Source organism: Periplaneta americana, chromosome 6, assembly GCF_040183065.1.
Source record: "Periplaneta americana isolate PAMFEO1 chromosome 6, P.americana_PAMFEO1_priV1, whole genome shotgun sequence".
Classification (NCBI taxonomy): domain Eukaryota; kingdom Metazoa; phylum Arthropoda; class Insecta; order Blattodea; family Blattidae; genus Periplaneta; species Periplaneta americana.
Genome location: NC_091122.1, coordinates 15,513,206 through 15,536,152, shown reverse-complemented (window position 1 = coordinate 15,536,152; position 22,947 = coordinate 15,513,206). Strand labels below are relative to the sequence as shown.

The 22,947-nt window shown below is 36.0% G+C and overlaps 1 protein-coding gene across 3 annotated transcripts; it reads left to right on the top strand.

The window, feature by feature from the left end:
* Nucleotides 1-1,192: 1,192 nt before the first annotated feature.
* Nucleotides 1,193-22,723, top strand: LOC138701032 (probable serine hydrolase). Of its 3 annotated transcripts, none has more exons than XM_069827549.1 (3): nt 1,193-1,246; nt 5,989-6,054; nt 15,847-22,723. In XM_069827549.1, exons 2-3 carry the CDS (start codon nt 6,003-6,005, stop codon nt 16,698-16,700), a joined length of 906 nt encoding a protein of 301 aa, XP_069683650.1. In that variant the 5' UTR covers nt 1,193-1,246; nt 5,989-6,002; the 3' UTR covers nt 16,701-22,723. The 3 variants fall into 3 exon arrangements, with proteins under 3 accessions (XP_069683650.1, XP_069683648.1, XP_069683649.1); XM_069827547.1 differs by lacking the exon at nt 1,193-1,246 and adding an exon at nt 1,256-1,395; XM_069827548.1 differs by lacking the exon at nt 1,193-1,246 and adding an exon at nt 1,269-1,373.
* Nucleotides 22,724-22,947: the final 224 nt, after the last annotated feature.

Here is a 22,947-nt window from a genome sequence, read left to right as displayed (position 1 = left end):
TTACTGAAATGCTTTAAAAACGTTTATGAAATTTGTGATTTGTGACTACATAAACATAATTATACAGTGCGGTCACATCATGCTTTATCCGAAGAATGCGAGCGAGAGCAAGCCTGTAGAGCACGGGGTAAAACGTGACATATATACTTTATATACCGGTATGTACATTCTACCCAACTGATGAACTGTTTGTGCTTGCAAATTAAATGAATTTACTACTAATTTAATATTATTAGGCTTATACATTATATTTCTTATATATTTTTTTTCTACATCTTAAAACTACAATTCAGATGTAAGATTTAGGGAATGCAATAATATGTAATTCGGAAGTATTACCGGATTGAATATATAAATAAATATTTTCTCACGTACCATAAATAAGCTTTTATAAAGGCAGAACCATCTCCAGTTATTCATTTTTTGTTAGTGTGTTGTTCACATACATACCTGCGTATTTTAGCGATGTTATTAGGACTAATGTTATTATATATTATGAATATAATGTATACAGGTCTAGAAGGAAGTGCGCACGAATTTGTAAGTTTAGTGTTTGTTTACTCCTTGCTATTGTATTGTCACTTATTTATCTCCTTTTTTCACATATTGTTATTAATGTTATTATTTATTATAAAAGCATTCATTACCTTCTAACTGCGTAGTTTGTGACACGTAAAGTTTAGGATTTTGTTTTCTAATATACTGGTAATAGCAAAATGGTGGGATAATAAACCTAATTCTTAGTTCTAGATTTATAGACTATGTCGAGTATTGTAACATTTAATTTAAATTATAACTAACCACAAGCATGTATTGACCATAATAATAATAATGCAATATATATAATACTCACCTATCACCTTTTCATATGAATATTAGATTGTTAGGATATTGTAGCGCTGTAGACAATACACAACAATAGTTTTTACGCGCACTTTTCTTGCATTTGTTGTTTGACCTTGAGACAGCCTTGAATTTCGAGGAAGGAAATAAAAAAATATTGCATAAGGCAGTGGTCAGTAATTTGAAGGAGTATGCACATTTGAAAATAATTGAAATTAAATTAAATGTTAGGAATTGCAATGAAAGTTTTGTATTCAAATTTTGTGTGTATGTGGGTACATTAGATTTGCCAATTAGAGAAAGTTAGTTTTGTTCATTGGCTACATTGAATACATAATGATTGCGTGTGATGATTGGCAGTGACGTAAATGAGCTTCATGACGTATAATATGCTATTTGTACGGTAGGTGAAATGGTCAAGTCATTCAGTAGTGTGCTAGACCGATTTGATATGTGTTAGTAGTGTGTGTGAAATTTGTGTATGTTTATTAAAAGTGTGAACTAATTAAAACTTCGTTTTCATAATATTGGTAATAAACCTACTTCTTACAGGTAAAATCTTCAATTTTAGAGCAGTATGAAACTAGTTTTATAACTGGCATTGCAATAGGCTATGTATTTTGTGAGTCAAACGCCGGTCAGGGCACTAAATGTCTGACACATGCTTGAGGTCTTGAATGTAGAACCGTACATTAACCTTACTTTTGTAGGCCTACACAATACATGACTGGCGTTGCTGGAATAACTATGCTCTCCGGGATTAATTTTTATAGTTTCCGTAAATAAACCTACGTAATGTTGAAATTAATTGTTCGGGTCGACGTCTTGAGTATGAAGTATCTTCGGTTTTTTTTTTTTTTTTTTTTTTTTTCCGGCAGTTAATTTAATTCTGTATAAGAATAAAACGGGGCCATAAAATGTTTATAAACATTATTTTCATGTGGATAATTTTGTTTGGAAACTGATATTTTTTTTTTAGCTTACCGGTACTGACATGCAAGAAACAGCGTTCGTGAAACTTCGATATCTTTTCACATTACATATAGGAGACAAAGCGTACTTAAATCATTGACAAAGTAGAGGGTTAGTTGAGGGAATATCTGTAAGTAATGTGAGGCCAAGGATCTTAAATCATTGAACTATTTTTACATATTTCTCGGTCTTACGTCACTTAAATATTCCCTCAACTAACCCAATAACCTTGTCACATACCTTAAAAAAGACTAGCGGTTCCTTGCTAATTACCAATGCGTACACACATTTTTAAATTTCATACTGTGTAAATTAAATAAATAAGAGCATTTCTTTATTACTTTTTATAAATTCTAGGGCCAATATTACTACTATGTCACTTAGTTATCGCCTCATCTAACCCACTTCCTCTAACCTTGTCGCAGCCCTCGGAATCCTGTCACTTAACTATCCTCTCATCTAGCCTAACCTAACCTAACCTAACCTAACCTAACCTTAAATTCTCAATATTTAACGAAATATTCACCGGCGGAGGGTAAAACACAGCTCAACACGATCCCCATGATCAGACATTTAACACTAATGTGCCTGCATCCACAAAAGTACAAGACAAAGTGACAGACCAACTCATTAATACAGTACAACGCCCTCTTGTATAGAATATCAAAATAGACACGTCTATCACAGTCGCCTACATACAATAGTACATACCTTAAAGTCGTAGATACAATGAAAATTGGGTCAATCTTCGATATCTCCCCACACCACACATAGGACTAACGTCTTATTTGCGTTAAGTTATGAGTTAGGTGGAGTAAATGAGGGGGACAGATAAGTGACATAAGGCCGAAATATGCAACAAGGTTAGTGGGTTATTTGAGGGGATATTTAAGTGACGTGAGGAAGAGAAATGTGAAAAGGTTTCGGGTGCCCTTCCATACAGGGGCAGTGGCATTTCTCTAAGGTTAGAGCCCAGTTTAGGTGTGTGTGTATTAATCTAAAAAATGTTATATAAACATGCGTCCTATTCTCAATATTTTATAGCCCCTAATTTTCTATTAATACACACGATTAATACACATAATAACCTTAGAGGAAATGCCACTGCCCCTATAAGGAAGCACGTCCCTCTCAGGACTCAGGATGTTAAGATGCCATTTATTTTATTTTGTCTATGTAATTTTATTATTGTATCTAATCCTAGAATTCTAGAACTTGTAACAAATTAATAAAGAACTGCCCCCACCTATTAAACTCAAACAGTTTTAAGATTTAAAATCTATGTAATCATTTTGTTATTAGTGAATATAATTTTTAATATGTTATTTATTGTAATTTAACCTTATGTATGTAATTTTATTACATATGTATTGAATCGTTTCCCAAGGATGAGATCACTCTTTCAGGGGAGTGCTAGAATTTTGTATATTTACAGTAATACTACAATAATTTTGAACATTTCTTCACCTTTTTGTTGTATTTTTCATTATGGAAACGAAAAATGTGTTAATAATTATGTTTTTAACGTGAATTCCATTTATACCTTGAAAGTCTTAAAGTTAGGCAAAAAGAAAGTTAAAAACGACAAAATTTTCTTGCACTGGACACTAATCATCTCTCCGTCTGCTATAATATAAAATACCTATATTCTAGGCTACACAGAGTTCCACCATCTTTTTCTCAAAGAGAAAAGCCTACTTCAGCATTCATGTCCTTCCTAAATAGACTTACTTAATTCTATAAATGATAATATCAGTAATAACTTGTCATTTGAAATGTTGTTAAATAATTTTGTATTACCAACTCATTTTAACATTTTTAGATGGAAAAGAATAGATACCAATATATTCAATAATATTTTAAATCAAATGAATTCAACCAACTATATATTACAAAAGGATTTAAAAATACATTTAAAATTGCAAGCCTCATCCAGATCTCAGACATGTTCAAACATTTTTAACAAGAGCCAGAACAGGTCACATTGTCACTCAATTGTACCTACACCGATTTCACATTTCTGATAATCCTACTTGTCTGTGGTGTAATAATCATGATGAAGATCTGGAACACATTCTACTATACTGTCCAGAGGAGCTCTGAAAACACGAGGTCACAAGGTACGAACGGGCAAACTGATGGAAGTACAATCGTGAGGAAGGAGAATGGTCAAGAGAAAAATAAAATGAAGTTATCGCACAAACTGGTAAGTAGGGAAATTGAAGAAAATCATTGGCATGGATTAATACCGGCCAGCCCAACTAAACAGATGTTAAACGAAGATCAGAATTCGAACTGGGACAAAATATACGTGACAGGTGATGGGCAGTCTGCTCAATCAGCAATTGTGGTGGAAAGTAACTATCACAACAAGATTGTTGACAACAGAGAATTAGCTGAATTGCAGATCATGCCGGAGGAAGCGTGACAGAACCAGGAAATGCTGAGATCAAGAATACAGAAGAAGAAAACATATGTGAAGAAATCAGATAAGAGCGGCTTAAGTACCACAATGGCAATGAAGTTTAGTGACAAGAGTAAAAATTCAAGCGATTTGGGAAGTGATTTAACCAGATTAGTGGGAAGGAAGGTCAGTGCCGAAAGGAGAAGTGAAAGTGTTTCTCTGAGTGCAAGAGCTGAAATGGTGAGAAGTGAAGTGAAGAATAAGAATGACGAGTTTATAACAGAAAATGGTGAAGTGGATGTTTCTGGTCCTAAGACGGCTAAGGAAGAGACGACTAAGGACTTGGTAAATAAATTTAAATATGAATTAGAGGAGTGTAATGGGAAGTTAGATAAGATGATAGAGGTAATGAAAATAGGTAGGCCTAAGGAGTGTGGTGGAGGAAGCTAGCTAGGATGGCGTAGTAAAATATGTAGAAAATTAGTGAGATCGGAAAATGAAAGGTACACATGAAACAGACATAATAACGAGCATATTGGACAATGGTGTAATATGTTTTAGTAACAAGTATTATTAGAAACAGTGTGTGTTCGGTATAGTCTAAGTGAACTGAAAAGCAAGAACAGAGTGATAAAAGCAAATCAAAGTGTCAATTTTGAATGAATTAGGGAAGTGTAATAGGAAGTTAAGTAAAACGATAGAGATAATGAAAATAGGTGAGGAGTATGGCGGGGTAGGCTAGCTAGGATAGTGAAGTTATACTATGTAGAAAATTAGTGAGATCTGAAAATGAAATGTACACAAGAAACAGACATAATAGCGGACTTATTGGACAATGGTGTAGTATGTTTTAGTAACAAGTATTATTAGAAACAGACAGAGAAAGAAAAATGTTAGGAACATGCCAAAGAAAGTTGGGGAGAAAGATTCTTGGCGTCAGCCTCCATGACAGAATCCGCAACGAAGACCTGAGGAAGATGACAGGCATCAAAGACGCAGCGACATCAGCCACCTACATCAAATGGAAGTGGACGGGCCACGTCATGAGGATGGACCACAACAGATGGGCGTACAAAACAATAGCCTGGGACCCAAGAACCGGACAAAGGAGCGTAGGCCTACAGAAAAAAAGATGTGCGGACGATCTGAAACTTCACTTTGGATCCAACTGGACGACAACAGCCAAGGACCGCCGAGAGTGGAGACTACTGATAGATGCAGCATCAAAAGAATGAGGATCTTTCCCGAACTGGCTACGCGGGAATGCCAAAATAGCCATCTTGCCAGCCAAGAGGTCCTTGCCCTACAGGGATTCTACGGGCTAATTCTAATTCTAATTATTAGAAACAGTGTGTGTTCGATATAAGTGTATTGGAAATGAAGAACAAAGTCGTAAAAGTGTCAATTTTGAATTATCTAAATTAAGTTGTTAGGTTTTAAAGGTGGGAATACTGATCAATTTAAATGGGGTCTAAAGTCAAATTGTAAGAGCGTCTACAAAAGGTATATCTGTAATGAATGTAATTGTGGCACCAGATACAAAAATTGTGAGGTCCACATTTTATGTATGTAAATGTTGACATCAAATATATATCAAATTATGAGTTCAGCGTTCTAGTCACTAGAACGCCGTGGTGGTTAAACGTAAGAATTTCTGCGGCTAGAATTTTGTTTACAGTGTAACCTGTGAAATGTGTTTCAATTGTAACTAAATTTTCTACGTTAGGTTTGATGTGAGAGGTATAATTAGAGCTCTTGTTTCTTTGCAGATATTGGTAGAAGTATGGAATCTTTTTTAGAGGTAAAAGTTCCAGTCCCTTGGGGCCATATCAGTGGTAAGTGTGATGGCTTAAATTTAGATTCTTAAAATTGCCTTCAAAGATATTCCGTAATGGCATTTCATTCCTTTCACTTTCCCTCGTTTTGAAAAGTGAAGTAAAATTTTGCGATTTCTGTTCGTTCCACCACTATGACTATGTGGATAGCGCGTGCACTTTCCAACCACGTCGTTAGTGGTTCGATTCTCGGCTTGGAGAGAGATTTATGTCCCTTCCATGGGACTGGATGTTTGTCCTTTGTCTTGCACTTGTCTCGTGACGTCTCCTCAGTGGCCCTGCATCGTGCTGACCACACGACCGGGAAGACCCGAAATGTGAAGGAGTGTAGTGTTAGACCAGATATATTATATCCTCCATTATATCACTTCCGCCTTAAATCCGAACAAAAGGCGGGAATAAAACAAGACGAAAGATTTATGTTGGATACTTTTAATATTTTCAAATGTCCTTGATAATGAAGTGAATACATCTGGGCCAGAGCACCGCGATAGACCTCGCAAAGCGAGAGAACAGACGTTGTTAAAGGATCTATTACCAGTACATTATTTTCTACTAGCCGTACCCGTGCGCTCTGCTGCACCCGTTAGAAATAAATATAAAGTAATTACATAATTAAAATAGGACATTTGATCCAGGGAACATTCCTGTTTCATAGAAGGATAAATCGTTTAATATGTTACTTAATTTAAATTGTATTTAAAAAATTAAAATGCGATCATTTTGGTCCAGAGACCACTCATTTGGTCATAAAAATTATTTTAGGAAATACAGGAAACGAATGTACAGAATAGCCTATCAAGTTTTCTGTGCATAAGAAGCTATTTTAATCTTACCTGTCCTCAATTCACTCAGAAGTTACAGTAATAACATTATAGCATTATGTCCATCTAGAGAAACTTCTCTTTCCAATGGTGAATTAATAATTAATTATACAAATCGGTTAATTTAGCTTCCGATATTACTTCATACAAACACAGAAACATTATCTGTAGGCTATGTTTCATAGCTCTCTATTGTTGTTGTCCAAGGCCCCTTATAGACGAAGTCATTTGTTTTTTATTTCATTACACCGCACAGCTGTAGATGGCATTGTTATCCTAATTTTGAAACTCCTTTTTCTCATTAAATATCAGTCCTATCAAAGTTTTGCATAGAATAAAAATTATCGAAAATCATTTTTAAAGAAACTTTTGTTATGTAATATATTTCACAAAAATCAATAATAAGAGATATTTCGATTTATTTAATTCAGGCCCCCTTATAACCCCCCTTTTAAATAAAGTATTTTGAATGTCATATAGCCTATGATCTAAGTTGCAACGAAGTTAATTTATATTCCAATTTTCATCGAAATCCGTTCAGCCATTATTGCGTGAAAAGGTAACAAACATCCAGACAGACAGACATACAAACAAAAATGTCAAAAAAGCGGTTTTCGGTTTCAGGATGCTTAATTATAATGTTAACACCAATTATTTTTGGAAAATCGAAAATTACCAGAAAAATTTTGGCTACAGATTTATTATTAGTATAGATAATAATTGTTGGTTATTAAATTTCCCGGTCTTTCTCGTCACACATAGTTTAGAAAGAAACTTATTGTGCTATAAAATCGATGTCGATATTTTCACGAAAATAGACCTACAAGTTTTCAACATTCTCGATACCGAAAAAGTGATTTTGGATGCGTCTCTTTTCCTCCTGAACTGTCGCATATTTTTATGCATATTAAGTACTTACCTAGTCAATTTATCTGGGGATTATAGACATGAAAATAAGAGTTCAGCTCGGCTCCAGACCGGAACACGCACTTTAGACTTGCATGCATGGTTGACGTAGACCTTCATTATTGATTTGTAACCTCCCGCGTGTTTTTATGCATATAATTTGATCAATAACAACATACACATAATTATATTTTTATTTCATAATGATCATAGGAATTGTTCAAAGTGATGTCCGTCTGCATTCACACATTTCCCAACATCTTTTGATGAAATTGTTATTCACACCCTAAACAAACAGAGTATATAGGGGGAACACCCCCGCAGTGGCTGAGTAATCAGTACTCCGGCCTGTCACGCAGGCGGCCCGGGTTCGAGTCCAGGTCAGGTCTGGGATTTTTATTGAAAAATCCATAGTGATACTTGTGGCGGACAAGGTCACTGTTGGGGTTTTGCTGGGGGTTCTCCCGGTTTTCCACATATCAGGCATCTACATAATTCCTTCACAATTTCTCCATTTTTTCATCATTCCATACCATTCCCCAATCGCCGGTTGGCGAGACTCAAAGAAGTGGCTGGTTTAGGGACGAGGGGGATTGCCTGCTCAAAACCTGGGTACACAGCGAATTTTAGTGTAGTCAACCGGTCTGGATTACGGAATGCGCCTAGCTTGAAGATTAGCGCAATAGATCGTAACAGATCGCAGTGCTGGGTCATTGTGCCCCCATTCCAGCTCCATAGTGGGGGAAACTCAACGCACTGTCTGCTACACGGAACTTCATGGCTTGGTAAGAATGCCGGTAATTTAGATTTGACTGACTGTTAGACAGTGTTTGCACACAGTTCAATTGACAGTTACTTAAAGTAGTAGTTTTACTTGTTACTATATAAAACTTGAAGGAATGTATCATATAGCAGCCAATTTTAAAATAATGTGATACTACAATTACTTACTGTGTGTTTACCAGCATAATTTATGTTATCAGTTATAATGTAAACTGTTTTAAATATTGTAAATTTATTTCAACTCAACAATAGGATTTTATTCTTCCAACAATAATTCCTTTCTACAATTCACCTTAAATGCTCTCGTCAACAATAGGATTTTCACTCAACACAGTATTCGTTATTGCACTTCACTGACGACAATGGCAATTTTACTTGGACTATTACGAACAACAATGAACTGTTAATCTTAACTAATATGTACAAAGCACTATTTACAAATCAGAACTGTCAGTTCTCAGTTCACAGTTCTTCTAGCTCAGTCACTCGAGTTCACAGTATCTCGAACCACAGACCTTCAGAGACAGTCCACTGTACTCGAACTCAGGTCCCTCCAACTGCGGTCCACTGCACTCGAACTCAGGTCCCTCCAACTGCGGTCCACTGCACTCGAACTCAGGCCTTCGGATGCTGACACAGTTGCGGACGCACACTCGAGTCGAACTCCGGTACACTGACCGGCTTGCTCTGTTCACTGGCTTACTGACTGAACTAATCATGAATGACACACAAACTCCTTCGCGTCCGTAATTTATAACCACAGCAACGTAACCGAGAAACTTCGAATTCGCGATTTTTCCACTTCGACGGGCTTCTGGAAGAGTCGGGAAGGTCCGTTCCCCCTTCACTCCGCACGCAGCAGTTGCGCGCGCACACTCCCTCGCCGCGTAGGCCCTTTCCCCTCTCTTCTCTCCGCCGCGCGCCGTCCCTCAGTGCTCCGTGGAGCCCGCGCGATCTTCTCTCTTGCGGGACGCTGGTCGTGAGTTCGAATCTCACGTCGCTGTCACAATATTTAAGGCTGCGGAAATGGAGAACAATGAGGCGGAAGTTTTTAATGTAAATCAAATAACATAAACATGTGTTTTAAAGTTGCAATTAAGGGTGTAGCTATGTTAAGGGCCCGTACTCCAAAATGCTGTTCTGAAATAATTAGAGTTGAATTTTTTGTATCAGTGCACTATATGTACTAAACAATTATCATGAAATTAAATATAAGAGTTGAGGCACAGGATCCAAACATCGCCTAACTTGTTGCGTAATCCAGTAACGGCTTTGCTTCCATTAAATTCAAGTTAACAGCTTTTCCTTATTTCTTAGTGATAAACTAGCTGTATTAATAATTTTTATGTTTTATAATGTATATGATAAATTGTATTATAGAATAATGTAATACATTAAAAATTATGTATCAAATTCGTTTAATGTTTGTATATAATATATAGGCATATGGTTTTACTTCTCATAGGAGTTTTGTTTTTCCATTTTCAGCGCTCTCAAATCATTACATACATTTTAATTGTTGATATGTTCAACGTCTTAACTCTCATTGTAAAGGAACTCTGGAGTCTAGACATTACAGATAATGACATATGTATTATTTCATTGGTCAAATTTATTTTGAGTACACAATGTACATATTAATAAAACTGTAATGACGGATTTATTATTTCATCGGTATAATTTATTTTAAGTATATAATGTACCTATATATATTTATAAAATTGTATTTGTTATATTTCCGCTGTGTCGACTGCTACTAAAAATGATGTCAGCGCCAATTGTAGGGAAAAAGCAGAATCTCACGCTCAAGCTGGTTTGAAGGTCATTGAAATCAGTCGTGCTACATCAAAGATACCGACGCGAAGTGTCCATACTTACAATTCCCTATATGCTGGTAACTGATTAAGACGTTTCTTAATTGTTATTATATCTACATTTGTTATTAAAACTCAACATGTTCACATTGATAACTAAATAATAGCTATCGCTCGTTTAGTCAAACTCCATGCTCGCATGTTAAGTTCTACATAACGGTCTTGTAACGTAAATAGGCCTAACTATTAATTCAGTGCTGTGAATAAAACCATTGTTCAGGTTGCTAAGGACGATGAAATAAAGACCAGTCACAGTTTGTACTGTGGACCAGTTATAGATAAAATAGGTTATCAGATTACGGTCACTTAGAGCCCGTTCACACGATACGGGAATGTTTTATTGATCAGGACATCCATATTCAATTAGTCTTCTTTTTCTATTTGAGAATTGTGCCGTTTGTGAGACGGAACTGTCGAAACCCACTGTGGTACTAGAAGCGCATAGACAAGTCTCGGGAATGGCAGGAAATGCAAGTACAATATTGTATTCGTTGATGGATAACCAATAAGAATTTGTATTCATTTCACCTGCCACACTCACTACCCTTATTGGACTGAACTTTCAATTCTGTTCAGTCAAACTTCGGAGAGTTCACTATATTAACGACTAGAAGAAAACGATGATAATTAGCAGTGGCGTAGCGTCAATGTAAGCTAAAAAGCTTAGCTTCGCCAGTTAATCATAATTTCATAATAAACCTGCAGTTTATGGAGAAAATTATTTATTAATTTTAATAGAATTTATATTTACGCGTTAAATATTGTGATGCGGCAGCTCAGGATGATTTGTGATGCAGCAGTAAACAAGAAGCCTGCACACTCCAGCTTCCAAGCAAACTGGTTTCTTCTGTGTAATCCACCCCGCAGATTTTCCATCCCTTTCTAACTAAACTACCCTAGTCTCAAGGCACGCAAGAAGCTAGCTTTGACATTTAAAATAAGTAATTTCCGAGTTATCCCTTTTCGTCAGTTGTGTTCAGTTGAAGTGTTAGTGTGCATTGTGGCTGATATAATAAATAATGAGTGAAATAACAGTTCCTGACACTAATTTACTTGAATTTTTTTAGGACAATTGTATTATCAAGACTGACTTACGAACAAAAGTGTGATTTAAAAAACAAATGACCGACTCCCTTGCTGTCAATGAAGGACACAACCAAAAGACAGACGCATACTTACGTAATGATACTAATACTGTGATTTCTCTAAGTATGACGGAGTGAGCTAATGTTATACATATACGTGTCTATTAGTTAGAGATATGTGTAAACCGTGAAATCATATTTTACTACGTATCATTTGAGGTCATGCCTTATTGGTGTTACTTACGAGGTTCCAAGCAATCTTCGACTGCTGACTTACATTGACTACTATTTATTTTAAGACTGTATCTTTGTAATACGTTTTCTCATACTGTATGAAAGACAACTTGAGTTAGCTTCCCCTGCTCAAAATTTCATGCTACGCCACTGATAATTAGTATTATTTATTAGTACTACTACTACTACTACTACTACTACTGCTACTACTGCTGCTGCTGCTATTCTGTTTTTGTTTTGCTGAAGTTGCACTATTTTATAGATAGTTCTGACATTCGTATAATTGCATAATAAATACCTGATCTCACGTCAAGAAGTGCTGTGCTATTTAGGCAACTTCTCTGCCTCGTCTTCGTGGCGGGTAGTATGACTATGTCCGCAGGCGCATATGACAGACTACCCTGTGGCTGCGCAGAGGGAGTAGCTCATGTGACATGCGGCCAGTTAATGCAGATGATACCTTGATAAAGTGAATAAGATGAAGACGTTCCGGTGCTCTTTCAAGTACTAATCCGTCAGAATAGTCAGATGACCCTTACAGCAGCGAGTGAACCTAAAATTTTGTGTTAAACTGGTAAGACTTTTATTCTATTACTCCAATCGGTCGGTCGCGTTTCAAACGGAGGATGATCCACATCTGCAAGAAATAAAGAAGTGATTGTCACAGTCGATCAAGAGATCAGACGCGATTGCAGACAGTCGATGGATGACGTGGCAAATGCGTTAGGAATTTCCGAACCACGTGGTAGAGCCACTGTATTGGTAATCTCCTGTTTAATACATCGTAACATTTGAAATTTGCCAGCGATATCTGTATTCTTGGTATGCTTTTTAATTTGATACATCTAATTACTATATACGCTTTCATCTCCGTTTTGGTGAAGTCTTGCCATATACAGGAGTATTTAGTCGTCCCAGGGCGCCGCCCCGGTACTTTTTCTTCCAACCTAGGAGCGCCCTGCTGCTTTACTTTTACTTTTTAAAATAATAGTTGTCTTACTTGCATCTTACTTAACTTTGTATTTTATAACTATGGACTAGTGGTAGGTCTATGCGTAATAGCAGCGACATTACTAATAAGTAGACTTATAATAATAATAATAATAATAATAATAATAATATTACTAATCGGCGTTGTATCCAGTGGAGGGGGAAAGGAACTGACCACCCTATTCCAGTATCTCCTGGCCTAGTTGCCTTATAAGTAGTGCCTTGTAAAGGTACGGTCACACGTCGCTACTTTTGCAGCGCTACAGTACAAAAAACTGCGCAACTCTTGTACTGCGACGTGTGAACAACGGTGCAACCCGAAAAGTAGCGGCTGCCGAACCTGCTGCCCGCTACTTTTCCATGCTGCGCGCAACTTAAAAGTAGCGACGTGTGAACAGGGTTCTCAGGCAAGCATTTTTGATATCGGTTTTGTTGAAACTTTTGCTGCGGTTGCAACCAGTGTTACCACCCAAATGTGCCAATGATACTTTTATTGTTTGGATATATTTTAATATTAAATGTGATGAAAATAAATTATTTGTAACAGTTATTAAGTACACAACACAGTCTGAGCATAATTGGTGACGATATAATTCATTTTTTAAATTTTCCTCCAAACAGGAGGGTTGCCAACATTGATTATGTGAATATACTGTTGGTTATCATTTAAGTATATAGGCGTTTTTAAAAGCTTTATAGTAAATATAATGTCAATTTCTGAATACTAGATACGACAGAAAAGCAAATAATAGGTAAGGAACCTTCGCATGAGTTTATTAATAATGCGAACATAACCACAAAATGTATATTGAGAAGTCAACACGGAGATGGAAACCTGCAGCATGACTGCGGCTGCAAAAGTAGCGCCTTGTGTGTGAACAGACTCGCAACCTCCAGTTGCAACTTTTGCAGCACTCGGGTTGCGCAGCACGAAAAGTAGCGTGCAGCTTGCTACTTTTGGCTTACGTGTGAACACGACACGCCACTTTTGCAGCTTCAGTACAAAAGTTGCGCTGCAGAAGTAGCGATGTGTGACCGTACCTTTAGTATCACTTGAGAGGTTCAGGCCTGTCTTCGGACAGTTGACTAAACGATAATAATAATAATAATAATAATAATAATAATAATAATAATACAGTATTTACCTGCACAATTAAACCCACATACAGTATCCTACTCTCTTATTCGACCCATAAGCCTGCATACAGTTTCAATATTAGATCCTTTCCCCACATCCTCGTTCTCAAACAACTTTCCTCAGTCGGCTATAATTCTGGAAATTTTGCTGTCGGTTGATTTTCTTTGGTGTGTCGAAGTCTCTGTGACTTTGATTCTCATTACAGTAAGTGTTAAACAGAAAACTTTTGTTTTGATGTGTCATTCAGTATAAATTCATGTTTAAATCGTCTTGAAAATGTGACTATTCATTGTATTGTAAGGGTTTACATACTAGGAAAACAAGTATAAAAGAGCTGTTACACAACCCATGAATAGCACTCGCGGAAGCCTACGCCAAAACTATAGACCTAAATGACTTGTGTTTGTTTTTTCGAAAGAATTAAATATGTACCGGTAGTGTAAATATCTTTGACGCATTACATAATGCCTAATATTGTACTACTATGTTGTTTACAAATCAATTAATAAGAAAATTATAATAGATGTTGAAAATCAGAATAGCTACCTAATACGCAGTCCCTTTGAACACGCTGTTTACACAGGTCCTTGAAGAGCGTCTTGTCGGGATTTTATCCTAATAATAATAATAATAATAATAATAATAATAATAATAATAATAATAATTACATTCATAATTATAAACTTTTCACGAAGCTCCCTGTTATATTTACGACTACACTCCTGGCCATACGTAAAATTATTCTTGTAGCATTTTTATTTTTATTAGAACATTCTTGTAATTTTTTGGTTGTCATTTTTATTATCTAAGGAAGTACCTTAGACAGTTCGCTAATAATGTATAAAAATTATTTAAGGAAATGCTAGTAAAATTCTCATTGCTCTTACTGATAGTTCCAGTTCTTATTTTACGCAGTATCGATGAAGCTCTGTTATGAAAATCTGTGTCAAATTACTTACGTGAGTGGTTGGTGAAAGGAAAGCTTAGAAAATTTGTGCCACACTGGAAATAACTGGGTAAATGTTGCTGTAACGAGTACTGTTTGGAGACACGTAATTTATACTGTCACTTTCTGTGCTTTTGATCTATCATGTCTTCCAGATCTACAAGATGTTCCCTCCTATCTAACCTTTTCTTATTCCTTCCCCCTTTATTTCCAAGAAGCCTTTTAGTAGGTATGGATGAGCTATGAATCAAATTAATCTCTTGCAGTCTGGATTACCATCATCCTCAAAATCAGTCGGGGTGTATTGATTGCCTTTTTCTAATAGAGCAATTTTACTATAACAGAATACATTTTTCCTTTTTTCATCTGATCAGGATTGCAAGAATGGGACGCAGTCTCTCCAGTCCCAAGAACGCCTAATTTCATTGGCTCTTAAGATGTGAAATGTGTACAATAATTTGCTTCCTTCAGTAATTCAGAGATCTCAATGCTTACTGACATCGTAAAATATTTTCTGTAAGAATTCCGTAGGCCACCAGCGTAACTCTGTCGGCTAAGGCGCTTGCCTGCCAATCCGGAGTTGCGCTCGGGCTCGGGTTCGATTCACGCTTGGGCTGATTACCTGGTTGGGTTTTATCCGAGATTTTCCCCAACCGTAAGACGAATGTGTAGTAATTATGGTGAATTCTTGGCCTCATCTCGCCAAATATCTCGCTATCTTCAATCCTAACTACGCTAAATAACTAGTAGTTGATACAGCGTCGTTCAGTAACCAAGTTCGTGGACTTCTACAGAATATGATACAATGCACTGAAGGTGAAACAAGAATACAAAAGAGAAATCTTGTCCCTGCACTGTCTTAAACTATCAGAGTTCCACTTGGAGCCCCTGAAATTTGAAACTGAGTCTCTAGCTTGGAAAGCTGGCAAGCTGGCTGTTTGGCTCATGATGTGCACATCGTCTCATGTCATACATAATTGAGTTTTCATTTTGAATGTATCGTTGCTTGCAGGTAAGTGGTGGGGCTCTCAAGACAAACAGCCCATATTGGCAATCCACGGCTGGCAAGACAATGCCGGGTCATTCGACACATTGGCACCTCTGCTGTCGGTCCACACTCCAGTTCTCTGCATAGACCTTCCAGGCCACGGATTCTCATCCCACTATCCCAAAGGACAGTTCTATTACATGTGGTGGGATGGTCTAATAGTCGTCCGACGGATAGTGAAGCACTACAAATGGGAGAAGATCACAATTCTTGGACATTCACTGGGGGGAACAATAGGCTTCTTGTATGCAGCGACTTTCCCTCAGGACGTCGAGAAACTCATCTGCATAGACATAGCTGGCCCTTCTGTTAGACCTGTTCCATATTTCGTGCAGCAGACTCCTGGCATCGTCGATAAGTTTTTGATATATGAGGGTCTGAACGAAGATACTGTGCCTTCCTACACACACGATGAGATGATGAAGTTGATGCTCGACGCGTACAAAGATTCTCTCACAAAGGAGTCCTGCGAGATCATGTTGCGGCGTGGAGCTGTTCCAATCAAATCTGGCGACTGCAATGGCAAAGGTGAAAGTTTCCGGTTTTCGCGTGATGGCCGTCTTAAGGTAGGAGCACTCGGGTTCCTATCCATGGACATGTCCTTATCATATGCCTCGAAGATTACGTGCGAAGTATTAAATATCAAAGGGAAGCCTGGAATGAAGTTTGATTCTCCCGAAAATTATCATATCATTCTTGATAAGATTAAGGAGACTGCAAAGAAATTAGAATTTCACGAGGTGGAGGGATCCCATTTCCTCCATTTAAATAATCCAGAAAATGTATGTCCAATTATTATAAAATTTATAAATTCGTAATTTGTAGTGCAAGCAATTGAGCCCTGTTATACAAATTTTCAGTATTCATATATTATGAGTTGAGTAGAATAAACGAACCACAGAACAAACTAGAGTTTTAGGTGCTGTGTAGTGAAAGTTTGAACATTTTTAGTCGTCAGTGGTAGAAGACAAAAGCTGCCTTGCATAAAGTTAGAATGTTTGCCCATAGTAATTATTATTTTTTTTATCACCAAACTAAAGGTTCACAAATTTTGGGCAGTCGTAAATTTTTATTGCATTTTACACTTTATATGCGAACAAAACGTTTGTATTTTTTAGCACCATATCACACCAAACCTTATTGTTGATTGTGTGTAAATGTATGCTGTCCCTGTGTTGAATGATTGAGCCCACAAATATAGACTGTCTACACAATGTAGATAATCCGTCATCCATCTCGTGAGAGAGTTCCAGACATTTTTAATATAAAAATGATCATTCCTAGAGATATTTTATTTTTTTTACCTTAATGACCTCGCATTAATGTTATGATTGTTAAGGCCTAAATCTCATACTGGAGTACCGGTATTAGTCTGTTATAAAAATGTTTACTTACAATATCGAAATTGCAAACCTGCTACTGCATTCTGTTCAGTTATGTGCTATAAACCGTAGGAGCTAAGAGAAGTGTGACAGATGTTACATTCATTTCAGAAAATGTCTCCATTTGATTGTACATATTTTGTAATATGAGAGATATGTATGAGGAAAGCCTTTTGTATGGGGAGGCACTGCTTTGGAGAGGTTAGGTTTTATGCACACATAGGATAAACACATATGTATGTGTTACGTACATAATTATGTAGTTGCATTACACATTTCTTTCATCACACATTCAAGAGAATGTGTATGGTGAAACAGACTTATTGTTCAGTAGACTTAACACCATAGGATATTATTATGACTTGAATTCAGCCGTCTAAAAATACTACTATTGTGCTATGTGAGATTTTTTTTTTTACCTGTATTTTCATGGTCACCTAGTGTGCGTCTGACCTATGCAAATTATCTTTGAAATAGAAGAAAATGCGTACTGTATTATGCCGGTAAATTTCTCACACAGAAATACTTAAGATGATGTAATAGATCTGTGTACAGTAAATTTTTCGTGTACTCTCTAAAGCATGTGTACCTCAGTTTGATAAATATGAAGTTAATGTTAAATACGCTTACTTCAATAGTTAAGTATCAGATTGTCTTGCATAAGGTACGTACATTAGGCCTAATATATTTCTTCTTGTTGAAGCTTAAGGTTGTTCATGTGGTTGTGCATTTGTATGTTTTCTTCGGTTGCTAAGACATGCAGTTTGTTCTTGTATGTCCTTAAGGTACATGATTTGGATAATTTGCGTAGTATTATAGGGCACCTGATTTCTGTTTGCCCTTTTATGTGCGTCAGTAATATCTGAAAGGATGATGTGAAGATATCTCCAGCATGTGCCCTTGAATGGTATGTATTTTTATTTTGCTAGTCTTTAACATGTTTTCAAATAAGTTGTTGGGTTGTTAACACTGAACAGACTTCTACGGAACTTATGTCCTGTTATTCTTTAACATTTAAAACCAGTTCTGCGATCTGGAATACACTTCCATATTATTAGCAATACGACTTGCATGGGATTCATTATATTTGTTTGGCTTACAAGGTGAACCAGTAACAAAATAACGATTCTACAATATTTATCTTCAGGGATTGTAGCAATACTCCCAGTAAATATTTTATATGGTAGCATTACGAAACTCGACATTCTGCGAAAAAACAACATATTTCATATACAGTGTGTTCTGATTGATTCTGTGCGAATCCAGATAAGTTATTGGGATAAAATTAAAGTTTTCATATATCGTATTGTAAATTACAAATGCACGCATAATTTATTACAAAAAGTTATACAGTACAGTGTAAGCTATTACTTTATTGTAGAATAGGTAGCTCATACTGACAGAAAGGAAAGCTAAGGAATGGGAAGTAAATTATGGAAAAACCAAGGGATTAAATTTTACAATGCCGTAAATTGTCGATATAAATGCAAACAAAATTGTAGTGGAGAGTGGTGTTATGAACTTGATGTTTTACAACCACAAACTCAGCATTCGTCAGACATCAGATCGATCTACTTAACTCATATAACAAATGATCCTGTGATAAGATTACTGTGATGTACAATAGAATTTTCACATTTTAACATTCTTTCACAAGATCAATTCGTTATTGGAAAATGCTTTCCACACCTACAAAGTATTTACATATATCTGTGGACTCTGAAACTGTAGGCCTATTACCTCCTTGGCTGTTAAAGCTTCATTTTTTGACTATCTAGGGAACTGCAACTCGTTACTTTAATTCCATCAGCAGATAACTCTGCAGTTATGTATAAGAATACACGTTAAACACAGGATAGAAGATAATCCTTCAAGGACTTTCAAGTGCAGTGTTAAATGTGAAAGGATTTGCTAGTGTAAACAGATGTTAAGTTGTGTTGTTAGTTTTGTATCATGTCATGTGACATTGCCTATTGGAGTCCATATATTGTCTGTGATATGAAAACGTCACAAAAGCAGTCTGTGTTTGAATTGCGGTGCCTGCTAATGCTATACAATGTGCTTTATGTTTATAGCTGCATAATGATTAATTTTCTATGAAAGATGCACTGACCATGAAATTGCCTTAATGTAGGATATTTTTTGATTGAAAATATGTATGATGTTGATATATGAAATTCTTACTGAATTATTCGTGTTATGATTCCTGATTCAGGGCATTTTTCTTGAATTTATTCCAATTTCTGTCTTTATAATTGTTACATCACTTCCTTTATTATAGCTTTTTCCTTCACGTTCTTCCCATAGTTACTAACTTCTTTTCTTCATGGTACATTATAAGCTAAAATATTGTCCCTCCTATTCCAGAATTATTTATATAAAGATAAGAAATTACATTATGTATGTGGTGTGTCTTTATTAGTGTGGATAATGTTTGCATAAAGATATGTCCATTGGTAAGAGTTGTGAAATACATTGAACTAAAAGGAAGAAAACATTTTGTAAACGAGTTGTAAAGTCTAACTTTTCATTTCGTATTACGATAGATTCATATGAGGAGATCTAAGCAAGAGCTGGCTCAGTAATGACTTCATTTGTTCCTTAAATCTCAGTGCATCTTTCACGTTGCAAGCAGAATGTCTAGACTATATACCGGTATAGAAAGTAAAGATGGTCATGCCTTCCTTCTGTGTATTCGACTGTAGTGTAATTCCACAATCAGACTTTGATTTAGAGAATAAGTTATTAGATACGTAAGCAATCAATAGGATATAAGTTGTTACTGTCAAATGTTTAATTGGTTAACCAATGGCAGTCAGTCATACAGTTAATCAAAATCCGAATGTTATATGTACTGATGAAAATAACTGAGATAGCTTTGTCATCTGGTCATATTTTTATCGGAAGGATGTGTACATCTGCTGACATGAAGTCCACCTAGGCTGCACATAGGATTAGTACAGCTTCTTAGCTGTGCATTGCATCGTCCACAATATCGTCCCCATTTATAATATATTAAGATTAACCTCTTACAGTCAGCGAGGTAATTTTGTTTCAGTGAATTATCTTATTACTTACCATTTCCAGAAATCGAAGTTCAGCTTTTGACTGTAATTACCACTGTCAGTCATTTTGACTGTCTTCATTTATAAACGTCGACGTCATAATCACTCATCATCATTGTCATCTGTCTTCTGTCCATGAGATCATTTCCATTAGAATAAGTAATGAACCTTAATACTATCACTATTGTGTACATTTACGTTATTTGGTTGAATCAGTACAGAACTTGCAGTTACTCTTCTTGTAGAACAAGGTACGCAATCAGTACTCGGCCAGTATTATTAAGCTGAGAAAAATTCTACCGTGTTAAGAGAAATTTGTAGTGAAGGAATAGGGACATTTGCGAAAAAAATATTACCATCAGTACTCTTTATTCTTCCTGTTCGTCTTACTTCCATTATGAAGTCTGATCGTATGAATAAGTTTTCGAAGTATACAATGCCCTACCATTAACCCCATCACAGTCTTCATGTTGGTTCTTTTCAGAGCCAAAACCTATTTAGTGATGTTAAGGGGACTGTCAATCCTTCTCTAACGATAGCTATTTAAAAAAAATGCGGGGCCTGTAGTTGTACTATGGTATAATTAATATAAGAAGCTATTCAAAATATGTGATACTTTTTTTTTAATAATATGTAATATACAGCTCGTTATATTTGATAAATTGATAATGTATCTACTGTCTTTCTGTTCAGAAATAATAATACATATGTTAAGAGTGAAATGAACTATGAAGGACTGAATGTTACATTTGTTTCACTTGTTATGAAACATCAACAGCACAAGATTTTGTCTTTGCGATGGCAGTAAAATTGATTTTTACAGAGATATTATTATGACGTGATGCGAGAAAACGGCTGGTGACTCGTGGCCCACTGCGACCATATAACCATTTCTTCGGGACTTCTACAATACTTAACAGTACTAACAATAAATGTTCAATAATTTGGACTTACTATGCTCACAGTCGTTGTTGAAAATGTCCCCCAATCTTTCACCAATCTCGTCTAATTTTTCTTCTGTAAGAATACTACGTTTTCTATTTGATTTTCGATTGTTCGCTGAGCCTACTTTTTTAATCTTTTTAACGAGTCTTCTAATTGTTTCGGTAGAAGGCACAGGTATCTGTGGAAACTTTATTCGAAATTTAGGTCTTGTTTTCGCACACGGCCTTCTGCCTTTTATTTACGTATTGTATATATACACGCAATGAGAATTTATAGGTAGGTATTATCTAAATACACAATAATCACTAAACTTTATACACTAACTTTGTACACTTGACACAAGACTTGTAACACGACTTGTGACTACAGCGAATGCTATATGGTGACTGAGGATCTACTTCGCTGCAAGGAGCGGGCCGGCAGTAACCCGCCGTTTTCTCGCATCACGTCACAACAATGTCTCTGTATATTGTGTTTTGAAAATCTTTACTTATAATTTTAATAAATGGAAATCCATTTTGTTGAAGTGAATTTCGTTAGCAGTTTCTTTTTGTCAGTGATTTGTTCTTTCTGCATTTCTTGGGCTGCTGTTTAACATTTTGTTAACAGCATGACTTCAATGCATCACAACTTACTATCTCTTCTCTCTGTTCCTTCTTCAGAAATGGTCACAGTTCGTTTAGTCACAGTCTACATTGCCAGAAATACTGGTTTGAATGTGTGGTAAAGTTAATCATAAAATTGTATTGTACACTGAGCGAACTTAGGACTCAAGTGACTTCATATGCTTTGCAGAAGAAAATTGCCAATGACTGCAACTTTGAATCTAATACCAGCCCATAGGAGGCTGACTTTAAACTACAAATTAGTAATCATAATGAGCGATAGGTACTTTTAAATTTATATTTTGTTTTTAGTTAAATATAAACACAATTATTTAAAATTATCACCACGAAGAAAATGTATCATGAGTAAAAAAGGGTCGAGTTTTATGTGCAACGGATTTCGTTGTAACCTTGAGTTTAGGACTTGGATTTTAAATTCGCTGTACAAAAAAATGTTGAAGCATGTGAGTGTACGAGCAGTGTGCATTTTAATATGCAATGCTTGAGTCACCTCAGTGTGAAGAGCTGATATTATATAGTGGTATGAATGAGTGCTACATTCCTTAATTATTTTTATAAATTAGACTTAGTATGAATCAGCTGTGCTGTTCATTTTGTTGTGGGCCTACCAGAGTAGACAGTTATTTAAGTCCACTATTTATTAACTTACTTGTTACTTAATTACTTAGAGGGACGATTCATTATTTTGTTAAAGTTGTGTTAATAGTAAATTGAAATTTGCTGCTTTGTGCTGTAGTTATTTGGTACGAGCAACATTTTAAGTATTAATTTATATATTATGTATATGACACCAAAAATCAGAATATAATTATTCTTAAACGAATCCAGTTGTTTTAATTCCTTCACCTTATGCTTTCCAAAGAATTTATAAAAATATTTTAGTTTTTCAAGTGTTTAGGAAAATATTTGGGGCTAAGAGGGATGAAGTTACAGGAGAATGGAGAAAGTTGCACAATGCAGAACTGCACGAGTAGACTACAAATGATGCTCTCATGACTGGCTCCTTGGCTCCCTTGAATCCCCATGTGACATCATAGGGGTGTGACG

What these genes read in the sequence shown, in the direction of transcription:
- LOC138701032 (XM_069827549.1), top strand. Translation starts at nt 6,003, where the DNA reads ATGGAATCTTTTTTAGAGGTAAAAGTTCCAGTCCCTTGGGGCCATATC. An exon ending in CCCTTGGGGCCATATCAGTG is followed by an intron (nt 6,055 to 15,846) that starts GTAAGTGTGATG and finishes CGTTGCTTGCAG; the next exon opens with GTAAGTGGTGGGGCTCTCAA.